General features: G+C 49.3%; 1 protein-coding gene across 1 annotated transcript in view; it reads right to left on the bottom strand.

Annotated features, from left to right (window-relative positions):
* Positions 1–1,651: 1,651 nt before the first annotated feature.
* LRRN2 (leucine rich repeat neuronal 2) overlaps positions 1,652–22,344 on the bottom strand; it is a 108,276-nt gene continuing 87,583 nt past the window's right edge. The window contains exon 2 of the mRNA XM_006133072.5: positions 1,652–5,348. Within this exon, the coding sequence (XP_006133134.3) occupies positions 2,904–5,078 (2,175 nt within the window). The 5' untranslated portion in view covers positions 5,079–5,348 and the 3' untranslated portion in view covers positions 1,652–2,903. The remainder of the gene's footprint in view (positions 5,349–22,344) is intronic.

The raw sequence follows: 22,344 nt of genomic DNA, 5'->3' as shown, positions 1-22,344 counted from the left end.
TGTGTGTGAACAAGAGAGCAAGACACACACATGCACACACACTCCCAGTGGCTTCTTTCATCTCATCTCTCGCTTTGCCTTTCACCTAGCGAATCACGGAGGCTGGGACTTCACATCTCATGCCATTTTCACTTTTAATCACACACACATGTATGTGCACACACACACACACACACACACACACACACACACGGCAGCTGTCTGCCATTATTTCCTCGACTGGGGATGCAGGAGAACCACGAGGTTCTCTCGGTCTAAGTTTTATTTCTTCTCTCTGATCAACTCAGAGCTCCTCCTAAAAGGGAAGGGCATTGTTATGTTGATAGATGCGCCAGCAAAGCGTAGCCATGTACATGTTGGCCTCTGGGTCTTGTTTATTTGCTGGTATGTCAGATTTTGTTGCAGGGGATTCCAGCTCATCTTGCTGAACTTTTCCCTCTGTCACTGTACATTTTAATTCAGGGAACAGAATTGGTTCTGGAGCAAAGGGAGGGATTTATCATCCCAGGAGATGCTGGGCAACATTCCTCTGCAAATGCCTTCAGATGCTTTCAGTCCTGACATGCAGCTCCCTGCTATTCCAGTCCAGGGTCCTCACCCACTTGCTATTCTGCCAGGGCACTCAGTTATTGAATGCCAGCATTCCCCGCGGCTCCAGCCCTGGCCTTCTCCTAACTAAGATTAGACTGCCAACCATGCCAACGTCTGCAGTAGGTTTTTGATGTCGATACATCTGTGCTGAGATTTTTCTCCCAATGCCTTTCTACCACATCAAAGCACTGTACATGAGAATGCTAGAGCCTTCCTTAATTCTCCCAATGGGCATCGCATGCCCCTCAGTGGATGGCTGATAACGTCCAACAGACTGGTCACTCTCGTTCTAAGGTCCTGCTTGACAACCCATTGACTTCAAAGGGCTTTGGTCCTAGCTGAATTTCCAGCTGTCAGAGCATGTACGAGGACAGGTCATTGAAAAGATGCAGAAGACCAGCCAATACATGTGGCTACAGGTTGAACCTGTCCCCCTCAGGACCTGACGGGTGCCGAACCATGGGAGGTCAGTATGGTCTCGCAGAATCACCAGCACTTCCACTGCTTCCTGGGCTCTTAGAAGACATTCAGAGTAATTTAAAGCTAAACAGCACAGAGCCAGGACTGGTGGCTGTAAACAAACTTTATGGGGCTGTAGGAAATGTGGCCACACCCATGATAAGTGGACATCTGGCTAACTACAATCATACCAGACCACGGATGATGCTGGACCAGAGAGTGCCGGACTAGAGAGGTTCAACCTGTACTTCCAATTGCTACTCATCTTCCCATGCCTTTTAATTTAAAACTCTCAGTATACTAATACACTGTAGGTGCTGGTCTCAGATATACATTAACCAAATCATTTGTCTTCTGGCCCCTTACGACCACTCTCTTGCACAGATTTAGAAAGAAAAAGCAACATTCATAACCATGGACTTTATACTTCATGGTGAGAAAATTATTTTGTTGTCTATTTACACTGATCCATTTCTGATGGCTTCTTTCCATCACTCTCTAGCTATCCATCTGTTTCTCCAGCAACCAGCTCACCTGTCTCTTCCTTTCTTTTTCCATTTGATTTCCCACCCCCAATTAAAGGCTCCTTAGAAAGTTAAAAGTAAACAAATGAGGCTTTTAATAAAAACATCCATACACCACTAGCAAAGGGAAGCCAACTCTCCCAAGCTCACTGATTTGAAATTCTACGGAAGGCATCGTCTCTTGGTATGGCATAATTAGAAACAGATGGGGGTGGGGGGATGGGACTCATGCTGTCCACGGGTATGTTTCATTTGCAAGTTAAATTGCTCATCAGAGAAAGGGAGGTGATGACAGCATTGAAGACCAGAATATTTATTCCCCTCGCACCCCCCATAAAGCCTCTTCTCACTCTCATCTCTCGGGATGTTTCAAGTTATGCAATGGGCCACGTGCAGAGAGCAAAGTGCAGCTATTTGGAAATAAGACACTGTGTTCCTGGAACCTCCATCCCTTCAGAGATTTTGCCCGTCCACCCCTCCCACCCCTACCATTCAGCAATGTTTTTTCTAGCATGGAGCCTTCGAACTAGAGACCAGGGTACAAAGGTTTTTTTGTTTCTCTTTTTTTACAAAAACAGAAAAGCAAGAATTTCCTCTTTTTTTTTTTGTAACATTATCCACAAAAGTTTATAAAATAGCCTTGAAATCAAGCTCTTGGGTTATAGGATCCGATTGGCTCTTCACAGCAGAATTCAGTCGGAGCCAGGAAGGCGTCACTAGCCCATTCAGAGATACAACATCTCATCCTTGTTTCCTTAGCCCAAGGGTCATCTTCTCCTCTCCCCACTCTGTTCCTTGAGCGGGTGAGTGAATAAGAGGGCTGGCAGGTTTGAGTCTCGGTTATCTATGGCTGTACATACACACACGCACACACACACATACACACAAAAGAAGTCCCAAAGGGAAAGGCCTTTGTGTATTTCCAAGACAGGGCCCATCCGGCTAATGGACTAACAGCTGGGCATGTCAGAGCTGGGCTGCCGGGGGCTCGGTGTCCTCTGTAGATCTACCATATGGCTGCTCATGTTCTCTGCTCTGGGCGTTGCCTTTCATTGTCCCTCGCTATGCCAAAGATTCACTTGAGAACCTCCCCCAACCCCGTAATAGCGGGTTGTCTGTAAGAGAAACAATCTGTTTGGCCAAATGCTGATGGGTGACTTGGGTGACGCCTGGGGGGCAGAGAGGCACCGCAAGGCTGGGACGTTGGCACTGTCCCTCTTCGTTGGTCAGTCAAGTCTTCTTATTTTTGGTAAAAAATAGTTCCACTTGCCTGCTCCCCCACCCCGGCAACCGCCACCCCCACTCCACGCCCCTCCAAAGGGACGACCTTCACGAGTCCAGCGGCGTTGCTTGCACCTCTACGCCAAGGAGCTTCTCCCCAGGCCTGCCTTGATCCCAGTGTTTGATGAAAGGAGGGTAGATCACACGCACGGAGGAGGAGCCCAGATTCCAGGGCAGACAGTGCAGGGGCAGCTTCCCAGGGCTCCCAGGCTGTGGCCTGAAGGAGCCAAAGCCATAGTGGCCTACCAGGCTGACAGCAAGCAGCAAGACACAGAGGGCCAGCACCGTCAAGACACTCTGCCTGCTCTCTAGGTACTGGTACCGGTAACCAGCCTCTTTAGTCCTGGCATTCACGCAGGCCACCTTGGACTGCAAGTTTACGAAGGCCACGTGAAGGCAGGCCCAGTACTCCATGCCCTGGTGGAGCCGGGTGATGTTATACACATGGGTTCCTGCAGGGATCCGGGCCACGTTGGTCACATCCAGACTGGAGCTGAAGGAGAAGCTGGACCAGGTGAGATTGGAGGAGACTGTGTTGAGGTGGGGCTTCCAGGCGACAAGGATGTGGTAGGCCTGGACTTCCTTCACCAGGAGCTCCAGGTTGTCCATGCTGAGAGGGAAGGAGCTGTTGACCATCAGGCTGACGCTCTTGGTGTCAGCACCAATGAGGTTGTGGGCCACGCAGGTATAGAGACCAGCCTCCCGGTCAGTTATCTTGCGTATTTCCAGTGTCCCTTCAGGGTGCACCTTATACCTCCCGTCCTCTGAGTAAGGGATCAGTTTGACCCCAGAAGGTGTGACCCAGTAGATCTCTGGTTCTGGCTCTGCCAGGGCTCTACAGTGTAGTGAGATGTTCTCACCATCTGCCACCTGCAAGTGGGAGGGGAAACTCTTGGCGGAGATGAGAGGCAAACACCGGTCGGTCATTTCCCGGAAGGGAACATCTCGGATGTGCCTCTTCTTCAGGTCCGGGGGTTCGGCGCACAGCGTGGACTGGGGCTCGATGAAGCGAATGTGGTTCTCCGTGCTGTTGACCCAGCGGATGACACAGTCGCAGCGGATGGGGTTGCTATGGATGCTGATCTCTTGCAGGTTGGGCAAGGACTCTACCGTCTGCTTATGCAAGGCACTTAGGGCATTGTTGTTGAGCATCAGTGTCTCCATTTGGGGCAGGTGATGGAAAGCACTGGGGTGGATGAAGGACAGCTTGGGATTGTTGGTCACATCCAGTTTGGTCAGCTCAGGGAGATTGATCAAGGCAAACTTGTCTATGGAAACCAACTCCTCCATGTTGTTAAGGCCCAGCTCCTTGAGGTGCAGCATATTCATGAAGTCGCTCTGCCTGATCCTCTGCAAAGGGTTTTTGTTCAGATCCAGGAACTTAAGGCCAGGGACTTGCTGCAGCGCCCGCTTGGGGACATGCACCAGCTTGTTGTCATAGAAAGACAGGCTCTCCAGGCTTCTCAGCCCTTCCAGGGCGAAATTTGAGATCTCCCTCAGATTCATCCCAGCCAGCACTAAGCTTCTCAGGTTCGACAGAGGCCTGAAGTTCATATCCAAGATGGCATCCACTTTGTTGCCTCCGATCATGAGGATCTCCAGGTTGGGGAGCACCTGGAACCAGCGGCTGTCAACTGTCCTCAAGAGATTAGAGTTGAGGTGGAGTCGTAGGAGGTTACTGAGGCCTGAGAAGGCCCGTGGGGAGATCCTACGAAGCTGGTTGTGGTTCAGATAGAGCTCCTGGAGGTTGGCCAGGCCAGAGAAGCTGTTATCCGACAACTCCACCAGCTGATTTTCTTCAAGGTGGAGGCTTAGCAGCTGAGGCATGTTCTTCAGACTGAAGTCCCAGATGTCGGAGAAGCTGTTCTGCGACAGGTCCAGTTCCGTCAGGTTTTTCAGATAGTCCAGCTCGCTCTGGTCCACCCTAGCGATGCGGTTGCTTTGCAAGAGCAGCGTCTGTGTCCCCTCTGGCAAGCTGGTGGGCACTGCGGAGATGAACAAGTCATTGCAGTCCACGGTGGCGGCCTCCCTGTACACAGACCTGGGGGTGTACCACGGTCTGATCTGACACACACACTGCAGTGGGCATTTGACCCGCCAGGGCACTACAGGGATTGCGGTGGCTGTTGCCACACAGATGAGAAGCAAGTTCATCTGAAAGTGTCTCATTTTCAACTGGCAAGACCGACTTCCTTCCAGGGTAGAAACTTTCACAGGGTACATCCAGAACTTCCCGCCGGGAGAAGGAGTGGTGGAAACAGGATCCCCCAACACAGAAAACCCCCACCCCAAACCACTTCGACCATTCAGGGGCGTTCCCAGCAGCGTTATTGTTTCCGTTGAAGGCGGCACAGCTTGGCTTTCCCCGGAGAAGAAGGCATAATGCGCTGAGTGGCTCTTGCTCCTTTAACCAGAATGTCTCCTTTTCTTCCTCCCAAGATGATTCGTTTTTTCACTCCATTGCATTTTTAAGGTTTCCTCTCAAGGTCGTTCCTGAAAAAGCCAAAGCAACAGGTCACGTTAGAGGAGAACCATGCAAGCGGCCAACAAAAAGACAGAGAAATACAGATTTAATCTGGCCCCGGAAGTAATGCACGGAGTGTGGTCTTGTGGTCTGGCATGTAGAAGCTTTGACTTTAATTCCTGACTTTTCTACAGACTCCTTGTGCGACAAGTTATTTAATCTCTCTGCCTCACAGCTATAAAATGGGGGCTGATAATTCTTGCTTTTGCCCATCCTTTGTTTGTTTAGCTTGTAAACGTCTCGGGGCAGAGACCATCTGAACGTACAGCACCTTGCAGAATGGGGCCATGATTCCAGAAGTCTCCAGGTGCTACTGTAATCAGAATAACAATGATCCATTTCTTCATCTGGCTCAACTGAAACCTCATAACCATCATCCTCCAGCCTATTCCAAGTTTGGCATCTGGCAAAGATTCTGCATCTCCGTTCCTCCTGACCCTTGGGACCCTTTAGACCTAGATATGAATGTTCCCACCTTGGGCCCATCTCTACGTAGAACTAAGTGGTTAAAATTAAGTCAAGGGAATTCAGAATCAGCGTCTCCAATTAGAGCAAATTGCGACTTTGTTATATTAGTAAAATAATCCAAAATCCTGGAAGGGATATTAACCCTGAAGCTTCAAGGCATTAACCAACTAATGGCACTAGGAATTAACATCCCTTGAGTGCTACTTATCCAATCATCCTAAAGGTTTTCTGGCATTTTTCTCTGAAGCAGCTGGTACTCGCTACTGCCAGAGACAAGATATTAGGAGAGATAGGCCCTGCTGGGTATGATCCAATCTGGCAATCCCTACATGCAGGATAGTTTATACAGGTTTTGACAAGAGGTGGAAAGAATCAATGTGCCTGTGGGGGTCTCCAGTGATCACTGAATGCATAGGTGTTTGCAAGAGCCTTGCTTTACTCTGCACCCAGTACCAGCCGGCTGTACAGAACAAGAGCTGCCCAGTGCATTGTTTGGGAATCTCAGCCCTTGAAAGCACAGCCCTCAATACCACACCTGAGGAATAAGCTGGGAGCCATCCGAAAGGTGATCCTGGGGATGGGGGAGCTACTAAAGGACTCAAGTCTTGATCACAGCAAAAAGTCTACTGGTGTGAAGCCAAAGTTAAAAAGTCTCTCCGCAGAGAGCGAGCAAGAGATTCCTTTGCTCATTCTTTTTCCCTGTAGGGGAAAAAAAATCAGAAGCCTAAATATTCTCACAGGGGCCACCTCTTTTGCTGAGGGGGAAGAGTAGGACACATGCATCCAATGCTCACAAACTAGTTTTCAGAGTGCTCCTTCAGAAACTCCATCAGAAGAACACAACTAATGCATAGGGTCTCACCGGGGCATTTTAATCAGACACTCCTCCTAGTGCAGAAACACATATTTTCGTTTGGAAAGCCTTGTTGTCCATCAGCTACCCCTCCCCAGCCACTGTGACATTTCAGTGATTATTCCCAGTTTATGGAAAGAGAGAACATGGATAAGTGACATTGTGATGGTCAGTTGCCATGAAACTGTTCGCTATCAGTTATGGTGCAGTAGTGTCTAAGACATGCCAGATATTTGCTGCTGTAGCTCTGGTGGGGAAAAAGAGGGCATCTCCAACATCACCCTGAGACTGTGGAAATCAGTGTTAGCGCCACTGACTTCAGTCCGGTCTTGGTTCTCCTTCACATAAAGACTTCTCTTTGCCAGGCAGTTAATATTTGCTTCTATTTCCCCACGGTGAATCAGACATACTGAATCTGCTACTCCCAATCTTCCCCTCCCCACACGTCTCCCCTCTAGCCCAGAGGAAAGAGACAGAGCTGCAATGGCTTCAACCAAGGAGTCCATGCCTGGCTGCTCGTGATCACATAAGGGTTATAAATTGTAGAGTAAGAACTTTATGCCAACCCACAGAGTTATCTTCTGTGAGCCCGCTCTCCTCCAGCTGCCTTTTGGGAGCCGAGCCAACCAAGGGGTCAACAGCAGTGTTTGAATCCAGGACCTTAAAATTTAAGCACATGAGTCTCTACCACTGGAGCTAACAGGCCAAGCCTATGAGCTGGAAGCAGTAGTTACTCCTAGACCTCTTGTGTGGAATAGGCAGGGGCCAAAGGCCCACACTAAGGCCATGACTTCAATAAATGGAAGATCGACACCATTGTGAGCTGATCGATATTCCAGAGTTCGATTTAGTGAGTCTCGTTAAGTCCCGCTAAATCAAACTCAGAGCAGACAGTATTCCTGCTTCTGCGAGGAATAAAGGAAGCCGATGAGAGTGTTTGCTCTAAGCCTCCCACTGTGGGGATGACAGGGAAACTTAAAACAAGGTACCATGACTCCAGCTATGTAATTAATGTAGCTGGAGTTGTGTATCTTGATTTGACCTTCCCTTTTAGTGTAGCTTGGCCTTAGTGCAGGTTGCACGTGGATTTCTGCTGTCTTTGCCTCCTCCATACACAGGCAAAGCCTTGGGGCTCAGGGCTCTGTCTCTGGTGCCCGGACATTTTTCCCCAATGACAGCCAAGAGGAAGCCCCACCCCATGCTGATGCTACACCTCCCATTTCCACCCCATGCAGAGAGATTCTGTTGCCACGGCAACACCAGAGCTGCTTCAGGTTAACCCATGTTCCCCTGGCTCTTTGGCATGCAGGTTTCCATCATTCAAGACCTAGGTTGGCATGTCCCTCCTCTTGCTCACAGAACGGGGTTTATTTGGACCCTCTGCAGTGCTGCCAAGTCTGCAATAGTTGGTGGCCCTTGCTTGGTAGTATAGAATAGGCTGCTGGACACTGACCGACTCTGTGACGTTCTCTGGCTCCCCCATCTATATACATGCTCTGGAGAGCCAATACCAACAAGAGACTGGTGTCTGGTGGCCTTGAGCCTCATGCCTGTGGTAACCTTTTCTGAACACGTCCTCCCTCGCAGGGTGAGATGCTTTGGGTAGGGTGGGATGGGGGAGGGGGATTTTTACCCATGTCATCTGTCACCTTCGCCTCCCCCGTCATGCCGTTCGCTCGGTACGGCAGAGTTCATTCGCGTCTTGGCAGTGCCGCTTGGAGCCAGATGGGTCTTTGCAAGCCGCTCTCCCTGCCAGCCAGATCCTCACTCTGCCCCTGCCGTCTGTTCACAGGGAGCGTGGAGCCAGGGCCCAAGCAGACCCAGGTATGCCAGTGAGCACACGCCAGTCTGGCGTGGCAGGGAACAGAGGAAGGGGAGCAGCAGGAGGGAGGGGAGTGTGGAGGGACTAGCCCTGTTCTCACCGCATTTTCCATGGCTCTTCTAGCACAGAAACCTGAGGCCCGGCCCCGCGCTTGCCTGGATCCGGCCCTTGAGGCTCAGGGTTCTTGTGCTCCAGCCCCCCTGCTGCACCCCTGTGAGACTGGTGCACACAAAATCTACTAGTGTGAGCCCCCCACTCTGCCCCCCAGGCTCTAGTGTGCAAGAGGAATGCGGGGAGTGTCTTTCTCCTTCTCAGTCAGGGGCCACCTCAGCCATGTTTTTTTTTCTTTGCTTCTCACTTGTCCCTGACTGATTTTTCTGTGGGTCAGCGGTCCGTGACTCAAAAATGATTCTTCACCCCTGTTCTAGCAGATGGGCATGAGAAAGAGCGAGGCAGAATCTGGCAGCAATGGGAGGAGGAAAGGGGAAGGAGAGAGGGGAGGATGATCTCATGGCTAAGGGTATGTCTGCACAGCCAAAAAAAACCCACCAACAAAACCTGCAGCAGCCAGTCTCGGAGAAGGGTCAGCTGGCTCCGGCTTATCATAGAATCATCGAATCACAGAACTGGAAGAGACCTCAGAAGGTCATCAAGTCCAGCCCCCTGCCCTAGGCAGGACCAATCCCAATTAAATCAACCCAGCCAGGGCTTTGTCAAGCCAAAACTTAAACTCTAGGGATGGAGACTCTACTACTTCCCTAGGTAACCCATTCCAGTGCTTCACCACCCTCCTAGTGAAATAGTTTTTCCTAATATCCAGCCTGGACCTCTCCCATCTTGAGACCATTGCTCCTCTTTCTGTCATCTGTCACTACTGAGAACAGCCTCTCTCCATCCTCTTTGGAACCTCCCTTCAGGAAGTTGAAAGCTGCTATCAAATCCCCCCTCACTCTTCTCTTCTGCAGACTAAACAGACCCAAGTCCCTCAGCCTCTCCTCATAGGTCATATGCTCCAGCCCCCTAATCATTTTGGTTGCCCTCCACTGAACCCTCTCCAATGCATCCACATCCTTTTTGTAGTGGGGGGCCCAGAACTGGACACAATACTCTAGATATGGCCTCACCAGAGCCGAATAAAGGGAAATAATGACATCTCTGGATCTGCTGGCAATGCTACTCTTAATGCAACCTAATAGGGCTCACTGTTGACTCATATCCAGCTTCTCATCCACTGTAACCCCCAAGTCCTTTTCTGCAGAACTATTACTTAGCCTGCAACAATGCTTGGGATTCTTCCGTCCCAAGTGCAGAACTCTGCACTTGTCCTTGTTGAATCTCATCAGATTTCTTGTGGCCCAATCCTCCAATTTGTCTAAGTCACTCTGGATCCTCTCTCTGTCCTCAATTGTATTTACCTCTCCCCCCAGCTTAGTGTCATCTGCAAACTTGCTGAGAGTGCAATCCACCCCGTCATCCAGGTCATTAATAAAGATATTGAACAAAACCAGTCCTAGAACCGAACCTTGGGGCACTCCGCTAGAAACCGACCACCAACCTGACATCGAGCCGTTGATCACTACCTGCTGGGCCCGGCCTTCTAGCCATCTTTCTATCCATCTTACTGTCCATGTGTTTCTTCACACAATGCACAGACAATCTGTGGAACTCCTTGCTAGAGGATGTTGCAAAGGCCAGGACTATTACAGAGTTCAAAAAGAGCTACATAAATTCATGAAGGATAAGTCCATCAATAGCTATTAGCCAGGATGAGCAGGAATGATGTCCCTAGCTCTGTTTGTCAGAAGCTGGAAATGGGCGACAGGGGATGGATCACTTGATGATTCCCTGTTCTGTTCATTCCCTCTGGGGCACCTGGCATCGGTCACTGTCGACAGACAGGATACTGGGCTAGATGGACCTTTGGTCTGACCCAATATGGCCGCTCTTCTGTTCTTATGTTCTCTAGTTCAGTGGTAGCAGCTCTATTGATATCAGCGCTCCATAGGCTCTGGTTTGAGAAGCACCGGTCTGTAAGGAGCTTGCATCTGATTGTTCCCACACATTACAGGGAACTGAACTTTCCTCTGCAATAGGAGAGGCAGCCAAACCGGGCTTTGATCTGCTCTGCCTGCCTTTCACTGTTTTCTTTGCCGTGGGCATGTGGCAGCAGCACATGTGGTTGTTCCATTCCCCTCACCTAGGGCCTGGGCTCTCCCTTTGATTATTTAAGCTGCTCTCTCCTTGCCATTGATTTTCCTGCAGGCAGCTGCTGGGGGCGTGGAGAGCTCTGGCAGGGAGCCAGTGGCTACAGCAGGACTCTGTCCTATTCTTTGTCAGAATATTAACATGCTAAGGGAGTTGATAAAAGGCATCCGCTTCATTGCAGAGATGCCTGACGGACGCTAGTATTCAAGTAGCAGCGACATTCCTGGCTTCTTTGGGAGGCTCGTAAAGCAAGGGTGGGGAACCTAAGGCCCGGGGGGCAGATGCAGTCTGGCTTTGGGATCAGGGATCCCCCCAACATTGGGGAGCCTGTGCTGGTGCTCCAGCTCCCCCCTCCCCCACTGTACCCCACTCCCCGTGGGGCTGGAGCACAGAAAATCTGCTAGCCTGGAGCCCCATAGGGGAGTGTCTTTCTCCTTCTCAGTCGGGGGCCATTTCATTAAGGGTTTGTTGGGGTTGGTTTTTTTGCTTCTCACTTGTGTGCAGTCCCTGTCTGATTTTTCTGTGGGTCAGTGGCCCCAGCCCCTTTTTACCACCAATAAAGGTTCCCTACCCATGCCGTAAAGACTGACATTTGTTATGGGCTTGATCCAGTGTTGACTTCAGCGAGCCAGGACTGATCTAGCTGAGCATTCTTACCGCATACCCAAGCACATTATGAAATTATTCAAAGCAGGGGTGACATGGGGGAGGGGCTGGCCAGCAGCCAGCAGCCAGCAGCCAGCAGGAGGGTTGGCACTGGCAGCAGGAGTTCATTTCATGTTGCCCACTCACCGGCAACGGCGGGGAAGGTGCAGGCCTAACTGAGAAGAGGCGGGGCAGGGAGGGGAGGAGTAGGGGCAAAGCAAGGGGCAGGAAGAGGTGGGGCCAGTGCCCCCCATCCTTCCCCAGTCACCACTGATTAGAAGTATATGAAGGGCTTACAATCAGTTCTACCTCTCTTCTGTTCTTTGCTCTGGGGGCAAATAGGATCACCTACTTCACTCCTCTTATCCTTCTCATCAGGTGCCCCAAAGGAACCTTTTCTTACACAAGGAACCCCCCGGGCCTTTTAGCTGGCCATCACCATGCTGGTTTGCACTCTCCACCCACAGAGTCCCATGGGCCGCTAAGGAGACAGAGTAGGGATCTGCCTGCCAGATGTCTCCTTCACCACCAAGCACTATAATAAACACTGCAGAGCTTGGGAAACATGGTGCACTTGTCATTGCTATATCACTCCTTGTCTGGCAGGTACATTGTGTGATACACCATAACACATATCGTAAGTACAGGTTGCACCTCTCTAATCCGGTACCCTTGGGACCTGACTGGTGCTCAACCAGAGAAATTTGCTGAACCCGGGGAGGTCAATATTGTCTAGCAGCATCACCAACACTTCCACTGCTTCCTGGGCTCTTAGAAGACATTTAGAGGTAAATGAGAGCTAAATAGCAGCACAGAATGTAGAGAACCAGGACTGCACGAAACTGGACCAGCCCATATGCCAGTGTTTCTTAAAGTTTTTAAGACCGAGGAACACTAAACAATAATTTTTTTTTATGAAGAACACCAACGATTTATTTATTTATTTTTTTGCTCAACAAAAAAAGGGGGGGGGAAGTTATTGAGCAAAAAACAAAAAAGATTGCCCGCCTCTTTAAGGGTGTCCATTTTGAACTCTGTTGTTCTCCAAGGCGCACCAGTGTGCCACGGAACACAGTTTAAGAAACACTGCCATAGGCTATGTGGGTGCGAATGATGAGGGACAGACAGGGAATCACTAATAATGAGCAATAGGCAGAGGAATTCTGTAATGCACCTTTGGAACTTCTTGCCAGAGGATGTGGTGACGGTTAGGACTTTAACAGGATTAAAAAAAAAAAAAGAGCTAGCTAGATTCATGGAGGTTAGGTCCATCAATGGCTATTAGCCAGGATGGGTAGGAATTGTATCCCTAGCCTCTGTTTGTCTGGAAATGGGTGACATGGGAGGGATCACGTGAGGATTACCTGTTTTATTCCCTCCCTCTGGGGCATCTGGCATTGGCTGCTGTCGGCAGACAGGATACTGGGCTGGATGGACCATTGGTCTGACCCAGTGTGGCTGCTCTTATGAATGTGAGTAAGTGATAGATGTCATGTTGCATGTTTGATTGCTACAGCATTTGGGTCCTTCACAAGGAAGCTGTCTATAGGAGATTTCTTTGGGTGATCCAACTACCACTACCATTGTGTTCCTTGAGTCTCAGTCCACTTCCCCAAAGCACAGACACTGGTTTCAAGAGCTGAACTGTGGCAGGAAGCCCATTGTGGCATAACAGACTCCACCATGCAGCTGACACACATCCTTATCCACTCCCCTTACAAGAGTTCATCTGCACCAAGAGGGCTTCCCTTGGGGCCAGTGTGGAGCAGTGCTCTGTGGAGGAGACTTATGCCTGATGTGATTTTCCACAGCTCAACTCCCATGCCTCACTGGGATCCCAGACACAGATGACTTTGCCTCAGGACTAGCAGAGATTTCGCTGAAGCGAAGACATGTCAGCCTCTGGAATGGACAGATTGCACCAAGCATCCCGCATCACTCAACATTCTTTGCAGTTTTAATTTAACCATGACCCCAATCCTGCAGGGAGCTTCTCTTTGCAGTCCCCTGCACCTGCCCAGAGCCCCACTGACTCTGAACCCAGAGAGGGGTCCAGCTGCCCGTATTTCCTGTCCTGTGTCAGTTCGGTGATGGTGCTCATCACCCCTGCAAAGCCCTACCACAGCAGCCCATTTGCTGCCTCGCGGTTTCCCAAGAAAGCATGTGTGTTGAAATGGGAAAACAAAGGAACAGGGCACAGTGCCTTACTTCTCCTGGCCCTGAGCTACCCCAAGCTAAAGAGGGGAGAATTCTGGGGAGATCCTCTGCTTGAAAGCACTGGCACTGCTCAGAAAGCTAAGAAGAAATCTCTTTAGCTGCAATATGGCAATGAAAGAGAGCTACCACTATGCAAAATTCACTTGCTCCTATATGGACAACTCTCTTCCCTTCTACTAACTGCAGTCCCCAGGCATCAGCAGTTGGGAGGCACCTCTTTATAAAGGCATCTGACTGGTCAGTCCTAAATGAGCCCAGGTGTGACCCATTCTCCCTTCAGTTAGGTGCTCTGCGTTCATCAGTGGTTGCCACATGTTGCTATGAAGAAAGAAGGACGATTATTAACCCTCTCTGCGCTGGATGGGATTCCGGCCTCTGTATCTTGCTCCAGTCCCTGTTCATCAGGGCTGCTGGGGTTTTTATGGCATTATAGCATGGCTGGTTTCCTGTTCAAAGGAGACCTGGCAATACAAATTTCCCGATATCCTTTCTACCTCCCCTCTCCTGGTGCTGCCTGGGAGCTGCTCCAGTTCCCTGAAAAGTTAGCGAAGCCCCATGGTGAAGGAACATTTTTAAAAGTGGGGGGTGGTGATCCTCCTTTCCTAATGTCCACCCATACCCCCAGCTGAGGCTGGGAGCTAAGCGCTGGCCTGTGGGGCCATCAGTAGAGCCCCTGGCATGTGGGGCTGGCAGCCGGGACCCCCAGGTCCTCCGCACATGGCGCTCAAACCGGGACCCCAGCATGCAGGGCTGGCACAGAGCCCCTGGCACATGGAGCTGGCAGCTGAAACACTGGGTCCTAGGCCAGGAGCCCAAGGGTGCTGCAGGTTCTCCCACATCCCTAGTTCCTGTGTTTATGGAGAAGCTTAATGCTTGTTCTAATGCACGTTCAGCTGCCCAGAGGCCATCGCAGAAGCTAGGAATATCTGGGGCACAGAGGCACGTCAGCCTCCTTCCCCTCTTCCTCCCAGAATAGTAGATGGGCCAAAAGAGGCATCGCCGGCAGTGTCCATGTCTTCCTGTGTGTTTGTGTTACCCACTGTTCAGTGCATTCCCCTCCGAGCCTGGCTCACCAAGGACAAGACCCTGCTACAGCAGGCTGTGAGGGAGCATGAGAAGCCACTCACGGGTTTGGATCCATTTACCCTATGGACTGAAAATCCCATGCAAGGCCAAGTCTACTCTGGCAATTCACAGTGCTCTAATGGTCTGGCTCGGGGGTGTGAAAAAACATCCTCTTCCCTGAGAGCTGCATGTTACAGCATTGTCAAGCACCCGTGTGAACTAGGCTATGGTGCTGGCAGCCACGCTCCCAGCTTGGTTAGCTATTCCCCTTGCGGAGATGGTTCACATAGAGCTGGGAGATCTCGCATCCCAGCGCTCGGGCTATGGCCACACAGTTTAAAGTGCTGCTTTAAGTGTAGACAGTGCAGTGTTGGGGTGTGTAAGGGTTAAACAAGGGGTCTGGGTAATCATTACCATGTTGATGTGGGTACAGAATTGGCAGACACTGTCCCTATGGATTTAGAGACTTTTTCCTCCTTTCCTGCTTGCTGGGATAGCTAAGAACGTAGCTTGTACCAAAGATGTAACTTTTAATGAATGCTCCATGTATTATTAATGCTATCTTCCTACCAGTGTTCCCTGTAAGCTGGGAGCTTGAGCGGCCCTTCAGGAGAGATTCAGATGCCACCTGGCTGATTAGCAGAGCACCCCCAGCTATGTGGTTTTTTTGTACTGGTGGTGCACATTCACACATGTCTTGGTGCATGTCACATTTATTCTGCACATGGATGGAAAAAATCTTCACACGGATGGAAAAGTTTAGAGGCAACATTGCTTCCTATCCCCCTTTATCCATTCCCATTCGCTCTGAAGTATACATTCAGGGTCACATCTCCTTTTCCCCTTGTAAGTTGCTGATTCAAGGAGTTTTGCGATGTAAAAACTGCCTGCATCAACTAAAAAGCTGTAAACAGTAAACAGAGGCGGGTATAATTATATTCTTCGCATGGGGATGATTATTCATTATATGGGTGTTCACATTACTAAATTAGGCTTAAAGGGTGATGCAGTTGATAAGTGTATTTGCATACTAACTAAGATAAAAAGGTATGCCTGTGGTTAATTTGTTGCTCACTTGGATCCCAAGGCATGCTGGAGTGGGTCTGAGTAGAATGAGCATCAGCAATTGAGGTATCCTTCTACCCCTTCCGCCATTAGGTAACTTGCTTTTTTCTAACACTTCTAGGCTGTGTCTAGACTGTCAAGTTTTTCCGCAAAATCAGCTGCTTTTGCGGAAAAACTTGCCAGCTGTCTACTCTAGCCCCTTGAATTTCCACAAGAACACTGACTTCCTACTGTAAGAAATCAGTGCTTCTTGCGGAAATACTGTGCTGCTTCCGTTCCGGCAAAAGCCCTCTTGTGCAAATCATTTGCGCAAGAGGGCCAGTGTAGACAGCACAGTATTGTTTTGCGAAAAAAGCCTCAGTGGCTAAAATGGCGATCTGGGCTTTTTTGTGCAAAAGCGCGTCTAGATTGGCACGGATGTTTTTCCGCAAAAAGTGCTTTTGAGGAAAAGCGTCCGTGCCAATCTAGACACTCTTTTCCGCAAATGCTTTTAACGGAAAACTTTTCCGTTAAAAGCATTTGCGGAAAATCATGCCAGTCTAGACATAGCCCTAATGTGTATAAACTCTTAGACCTAACTCAAGCTGGAGAGACTTGTGCTTTCTCTCTAGGAATACTGGGCAGTCTCAGATCGTGGTGATAGCCAAGATAGGGTCGCCACATGTTCGCAGCATGGTGGACGTTAGTGCAACATAAGTAACCACCTGACCATCTCATTCACCATATTTTGTGGTTTTGGAGAAAACAGGGCCCAGCCCCAAATACAATGTTGGCCTTTGATTTGCAAAAATCTGACCCACAAGATGCGACAAAACAACAAGAACCATTCCTGTGGCCCCAGAAAAAAAGCAAACAGCAGCAAGAAGGATGGTTCTCCAAAGCCTGCCATGGTTTACAACTGTCCTATTCTCCCTATAAAATTCTTCCAAGCAAAGTTTATTCAGCATTGACTCACTCTGGTTTCTGCCCCAGAATTGATCCTTTGTGCTTCCCTGCTTGTCTGCTGTGAGGGCATTAGGTTTTAAATGATCGCCTAGCATTAAAGGAGGAGCAGGCTGAATTGATTTTACATCTCTCCTTATAGACCCTCATCTTTCTTTGAAAACCTATGGGCGTGTCTGCCATTGTAAATCTCTCAGGCCATTAAAAAAGCTTTAGAGTTCTTTTCTCTTCAAAATAATAATATGGAAGAGCTCTTTTTATTTCTGCGAGGTTGTGAAAAAGAACCCAGAAAAAAGTACCTCACTTCAGCTTCAGGCCTGTGGAGTCAAAAGTCTTTCTGTTGAGACCATTTCAGGTTCAGTATCTGTTGTGAGATTTTTTTTAATTGTTTTTCACATGACATGTAATTAGACTGTGGAACTCATTGCCACCGGAAGTCACTGAAGTCGAGAACTTAGCCAGAATCAGAGACTGGATGTTTATATGGATAACAAAAATATACAGAATTATTACTGCAGTTCATGCTAAGACTTCATTTGGAGTATTACATTTTGCATATTATATCTCGTGCTTCAGAGTTTAAGACATTTTCTATAAGAGATCAAGATGAGACCTAATATGGATTATGAGTTCTTCTTCACGCTGCAACACGTTCTCATCAGACACAGCAGGTGAGAGTAAGTGCTCACACTACCAGCCTCGTTAAGCTCATTAGTGGCTTGCATGTTTATCTAGTGAGATGCTTGCCGAACAGTTAACACTTTACCAGGAAAACTGGCTGATGATAATGGCTTACATTTATCTAACGCTTTTCACCCAGACTTCCACACTGTCACTTTCTCTCAACACACCCTCATGTGAGAAATATCCCTGCCTAGTTTGATTTCCTTATGACCTCATGCGTGGCTCTAATTCTCCTCCCACTTACATGGAATCCATCAGGAATAGTTAATCTGCTTTAAATTCGCATCAGACTTCATTCCAGAATAGCTTTCATGTGCAGGCAAGCCTTTTACACTGGTGAAAATCCATTAACATCCATGGCGTCATGACTGATTTAAGCCCCAGCTCAGCAAAGCGTTTACACACACACTTAAAATTAAGCATGTGTTTAAATCTCATTGAATTATTATTCCCCTTTATTCAGCACTGATGAGGCCACATCTGGAATATTGCATCCAATTCTGGGGCTCCCACTATAGAAAGGATGCGGACACACTGGAGAGGGTCCAGCGGAGGGTGACCAAAATGATTAAGGGGCTGGAGTATATGACCTATGAGGAGAGGCTGAGGGATTTGGGTTTATTTAGTCTGCAGAAGAGAAGAGTAGGGGGGTGGGGGGAATTTGATAGCAGCCTTCAACTTCCTGAAGGAGGGTTCCAAAGAGGATGGAGAGAGGCTGTTCTCAGTGGTGGCAGGTGGCAGAACAAGGAGCAGTGGTCTCAAGTTGCAGTGGGGGAGGTCTAGGTTGGATATTAGGAAAAACTATTTCATTAGGAGGGTGTTGAAGCACTGGGATGGGTTCCCTAGGGAGGGGGTGGAATCCCCATCCCTAGAAGTTTTTAAGTCCTGACTTGACAAAGCCCTGGCTGGAATGGCTTAATTGGGGTTGGTCCTGCTTTGGGCAGGAGGCTGGACTCGATGACTCCTGAGATCTCTTCCAGCCCTGGGATTCTATGATTAAAATCCTTAGTATTTAAACACATGCTTAATGTTTGGCTAAACAGTTTGGCTATGTCTACATTTGCGGCTTCTTGCGCGAGTAATATGCAAATGAGGTGAAGCGTGGAATCTCGCTGAACCTCATTTGCATACCTAATGAGCCACCATTTTTGCAGAAGAGGCTCTTGTGCCAGAAGGAGCTGTCTACACTGCCCCTTCCTGCGCAAGAAAAACCCTCTTGCGCAATGCCCTTATTCCTGAAAATAATCAGCATAGCGGCATGAGCAAGAAGGTTTTTCTTGCGCAAGAAGGGGCAGTGTAGACAGCTCCTTCTGGCGCAAGAGCCTCTTCTGCAAAAATGGTGGCTCATTAGGTATGCAAATGAGGCTCAGCGATATTCCATGCTTCGCCTAATTTGCATATTTCTTGTGCAAGAAGCCGCAAGTGTCGACATAGCCTTTGGGCCTCATGCCTCGTGTCAGTGAGCAGAAGCAGACCCTGGATTTGCAAGGGGTGTGCTTGGCCAGGGGTTGGCCGGAGTGATAACGGTGAGAAGCAGATGTGTCCAAAGGGATCATTTCACTGGCCACTGAACTAATGTCTCTTGTAGGCATTTGCAGTGTAATAACACCTAGCAGCACGAGGGCAGAAGTCCCCCCAACTGCTGTATCCAGATGAAAATGCAAGAAGAATTTTGGGATACAATGGGGAGGAAAGTAATTCTCCATTGCCCAACATTCTCTCTGTGTTAGGAGCAGAGGACTGCCTGGACAGACAGTGTCATTATTCCCAACCCCAAAACTCCATGGGAAACCTCTGCAATTCCTTTGGAAACTCCTACTCTCTAGAGGGGTGGATGATAAAACAGGACAGACCCTTGTGCCCCTCATGCAATTAGACCAGCATGGAGGGGCTGGGTCAGACCTCTATTTCCCCAGAAACTTAAAAATCAAGTTCCCCCAATTAACCTCAGCCTGCTCCATTAAATAAGTTTGGATCCAGTCCCAGTCTGGGATCAATAATTCATCCAGGGCAGGGCGAGGAGATTTGGAATCAGTGATCTATAAAGAGGGACGTGAATGAAGTGTTGGAGACTGCATCTTCCTCCTTTCCCATGAGGCTCATTAGAGCTGGGCAGATACTAGATTTCTCAGTTCACTGGCCATTCTGAAGAAAGAAAGAAAGAAAGAAAGAAAGAAAGAAAGAAAGAAAGAAAGAAAGAAAGAAAGAAAGAAAGAAAGAAAGAAACGATCGCTTTGAACTGAAACATTGAAATGCTTCAATTTGAAAATGTCAAAACAATTATTTCAAAAATGTTCTTTTTGAGGGAGGGGCTTTCAACCAGACTGATTGGGCAAAGTCAGCACAACTTCACACAACTGTCCAGGGTTGCCGAAGCTTCCTTTTTTTGCCAAAAAATATTTCAGATGGGATTTTTCACCCAGCTTTAGGTCTCACTTTGCATGTGAGTCACCCCGCCCCCGCTCAGATTGGCATTTCCTCCAGATCTGGAAGGAACCCAGCATTGAAGGCAAAAGGAGAGTGGAGGGGAATTTAAGAATTTAAGGGGGATTTCTCCACCGACTACGCAGCGTTAGGCTGTAGGGATTCACAGCCTTACTTTCTCGCCTGTCCTAAATTGATCCCATAAACACTTGTTTGGCAGCTCTGGCAGGAAAATCCTATAAGCAGGTAGGCGTCTATCATCTGAAAACCTGCTAGGGTCCCACACCTCAGGCCAGAGACAGATTGAAGGGGAGGGGCTGCCTCTGCCCCACAGAACTGGGGCAGGATGTGCTGAGTGGAAGCAGCACTTCCCAGGGAACTCAGAGAAAAGGTGGTGGCATGGATCTGGGCAGTTGCACCAGCAACGTCAGGGCAACGGGGAGTGCAGGCCTGGCTCCAGACAGCAGCTGCAGATTTTGCGGGTTGAATTAACATGGTCACAGGTCCGTGCGCCTTGTTAAGCCCTCCCCACTGCCAGTCTGTGAAACCCCAGGAATTCTTAGTCCCTGGTCTAAAGACATTCAGAACTCTCTACTGATTGTGTTGATAGTTACTAATTCAGGGGGCGATTTGGGTTAGTGAGGGGTTCTATAAGAACCCTTTACTTATGCCACCATGCTGCCCTCCAACAACCCCTGCACACACCCTCCTATACCCCACTCTGGAAGCGCTCGGTGCTTACAGGGTTGTCCACAGCGGTCTCCATGGTATCTGAGCGTCTGGGGCACCAGGCTGCATAATAGTGTTGTGTTAGGTGATCATTGCCAAGGGTCAGGTCTTGATGCATCTATTCATGCGGAGTGGCAGACATTCTCTGAGTCACAGCCGTGTAAATGTGGAAGAACAAAATGGTCTCCTCTAGGACTGTTCCAGTGTAAACAAGAGCAGTATTTGGACCACCCATTTCAATGGGGCTAATCTACTGGATGTGAGTAAGATCTGAAGAATGGGGCATAAAAGACTGTACGGGGCCAAATCCAGGCACCTAAATCAGGGGTGAGCTTTCTAAAGTGCCTGCTGCTGCTTCTGATGGCACGTGGATGGGAATATTATCAGGAGAGTTCAGCCAATGTGGGGACCCAGGTCACAAGTGAGCTGCCATCTGCTTTCTTTTTTTTTTTAAAAGAGAACTGGAAGGGACCTTGAGAGGTCATCGAGTCCAGTCCCCTGCCCTCATGGCAGGACCAAGTACCCTCCATGACAGATTTGTCCCAGATCCCTAAATAGCCCCCTCAAGGGCTGAATTCACAACACTGGGGTTAGCAGGCCAATGCTCAAACCATTGAGCTAGCCCTCCCCCTTTCATGCATGCCACTGTGGATCTGCATTAGGCACGCGCCCATCAGTGATTTGTAGCACTTCAGTGTGGACACTCACGGCTCCGATGGGAGAGGGTCATGAACTCCCATCCCTCTGTATTTCCGCTGAGGCAGATCATTGGTCAGAGGCCAAATGGCCTCTGTCTGGCCTGGGCTCGGAGCTCTGAAAGGGCCTACTCCCAACGAACAATGGACACAATGTCCTTGTTAGGGTGTTGCCAGGCCCAAGACTCCCCTTAACCCCTGCGTTTAGATTAGCCTGTCTCCCTTCTTCCCCACAGCATGGCAAAAAGACAAAGGCCACGTTATTTCAAACACTGCGGCTACGTCTACACTGGCAGCTTCTTGCGCAAGAACTCTTTTGCGGAAGAGTTCTTGCGCAACAAGTCTTCCACAAGAGCGCGTCTACCCTGGCACGTGCTTTTGCGCAAGAGATGTGCTTTTGCGCAAGAGCGTCTATAGCAGTGAGGACGCTCTCTTGCAAGAAAGCTCTAATGGCCATTTTAGCCATAAGGGTTTCTTACGCAAGAAATTCATGTTGCCTGTCTACACTGCCCTCTTGCACAAGAGCTCTTTCACAAGAGGGCTTATTCCTCATGGGGGGAGGAATGAATCTTCTGGAAGAAGCCCTGTTTTCCAACGCTAGACTGTAAATTTACTTGCGCAAGAATGTGTGTGCAGTGTAGACACCCGGCAAGTTTTTGCACAAGAATGGCTGTTCTTGCGCAAGAAGCTGCCAGTGTAGACGAAGCCAAGGGGCCTAAAGCTGGGCACCTAAGTCCATATTTAGGCCCTGTGTTAGGGGCCTCAATTACAAAGAGGACAAGCCCTCTGGATTCCCCACTGACCCATCCCCTACGGTGGGCACCAACAGCCTCTGAGAGAATGACTGGAGAGTCCCTTTGGAGCCATGGGACTAGAGAGCCGTGGTCGCAGAATCTGAACAGCATCGAGCTGCGGGGCAAGGTTTCCATTCCAGCCCCTGTCACCAGTGGGACCGACAGCCACCGCAGGCCCGGGGCAGGATGTGGGTGGGAGGGGGGCCTGGCTCTGTGCCCTTAGATGTAGTGGGGCTTTGGGGCAGTGGAACGGTTCTCTGGTGGCAATTAAAGGGGCTCTGGACACCGGCAGCCACCACTGCTGGTGGGCCGGCCTGACATCCATCATTAGAACAGAGCTCGGGGAGCACGGAGCCA

The sequence above is a fragment of the Pelodiscus sinensis genome, chromosome 27 (genome assembly GCF_052426305.1).
Source record: "Pelodiscus sinensis isolate ZL-2025 chromosome 27, ASM5242630v1, whole genome shotgun sequence".
Classification (NCBI taxonomy): Eukaryota; Metazoa; Chordata; order Testudines; family Trionychidae; genus Pelodiscus; species Pelodiscus sinensis.
This window is presented reverse-complemented; position numbering and strand designations above follow the sequence as displayed.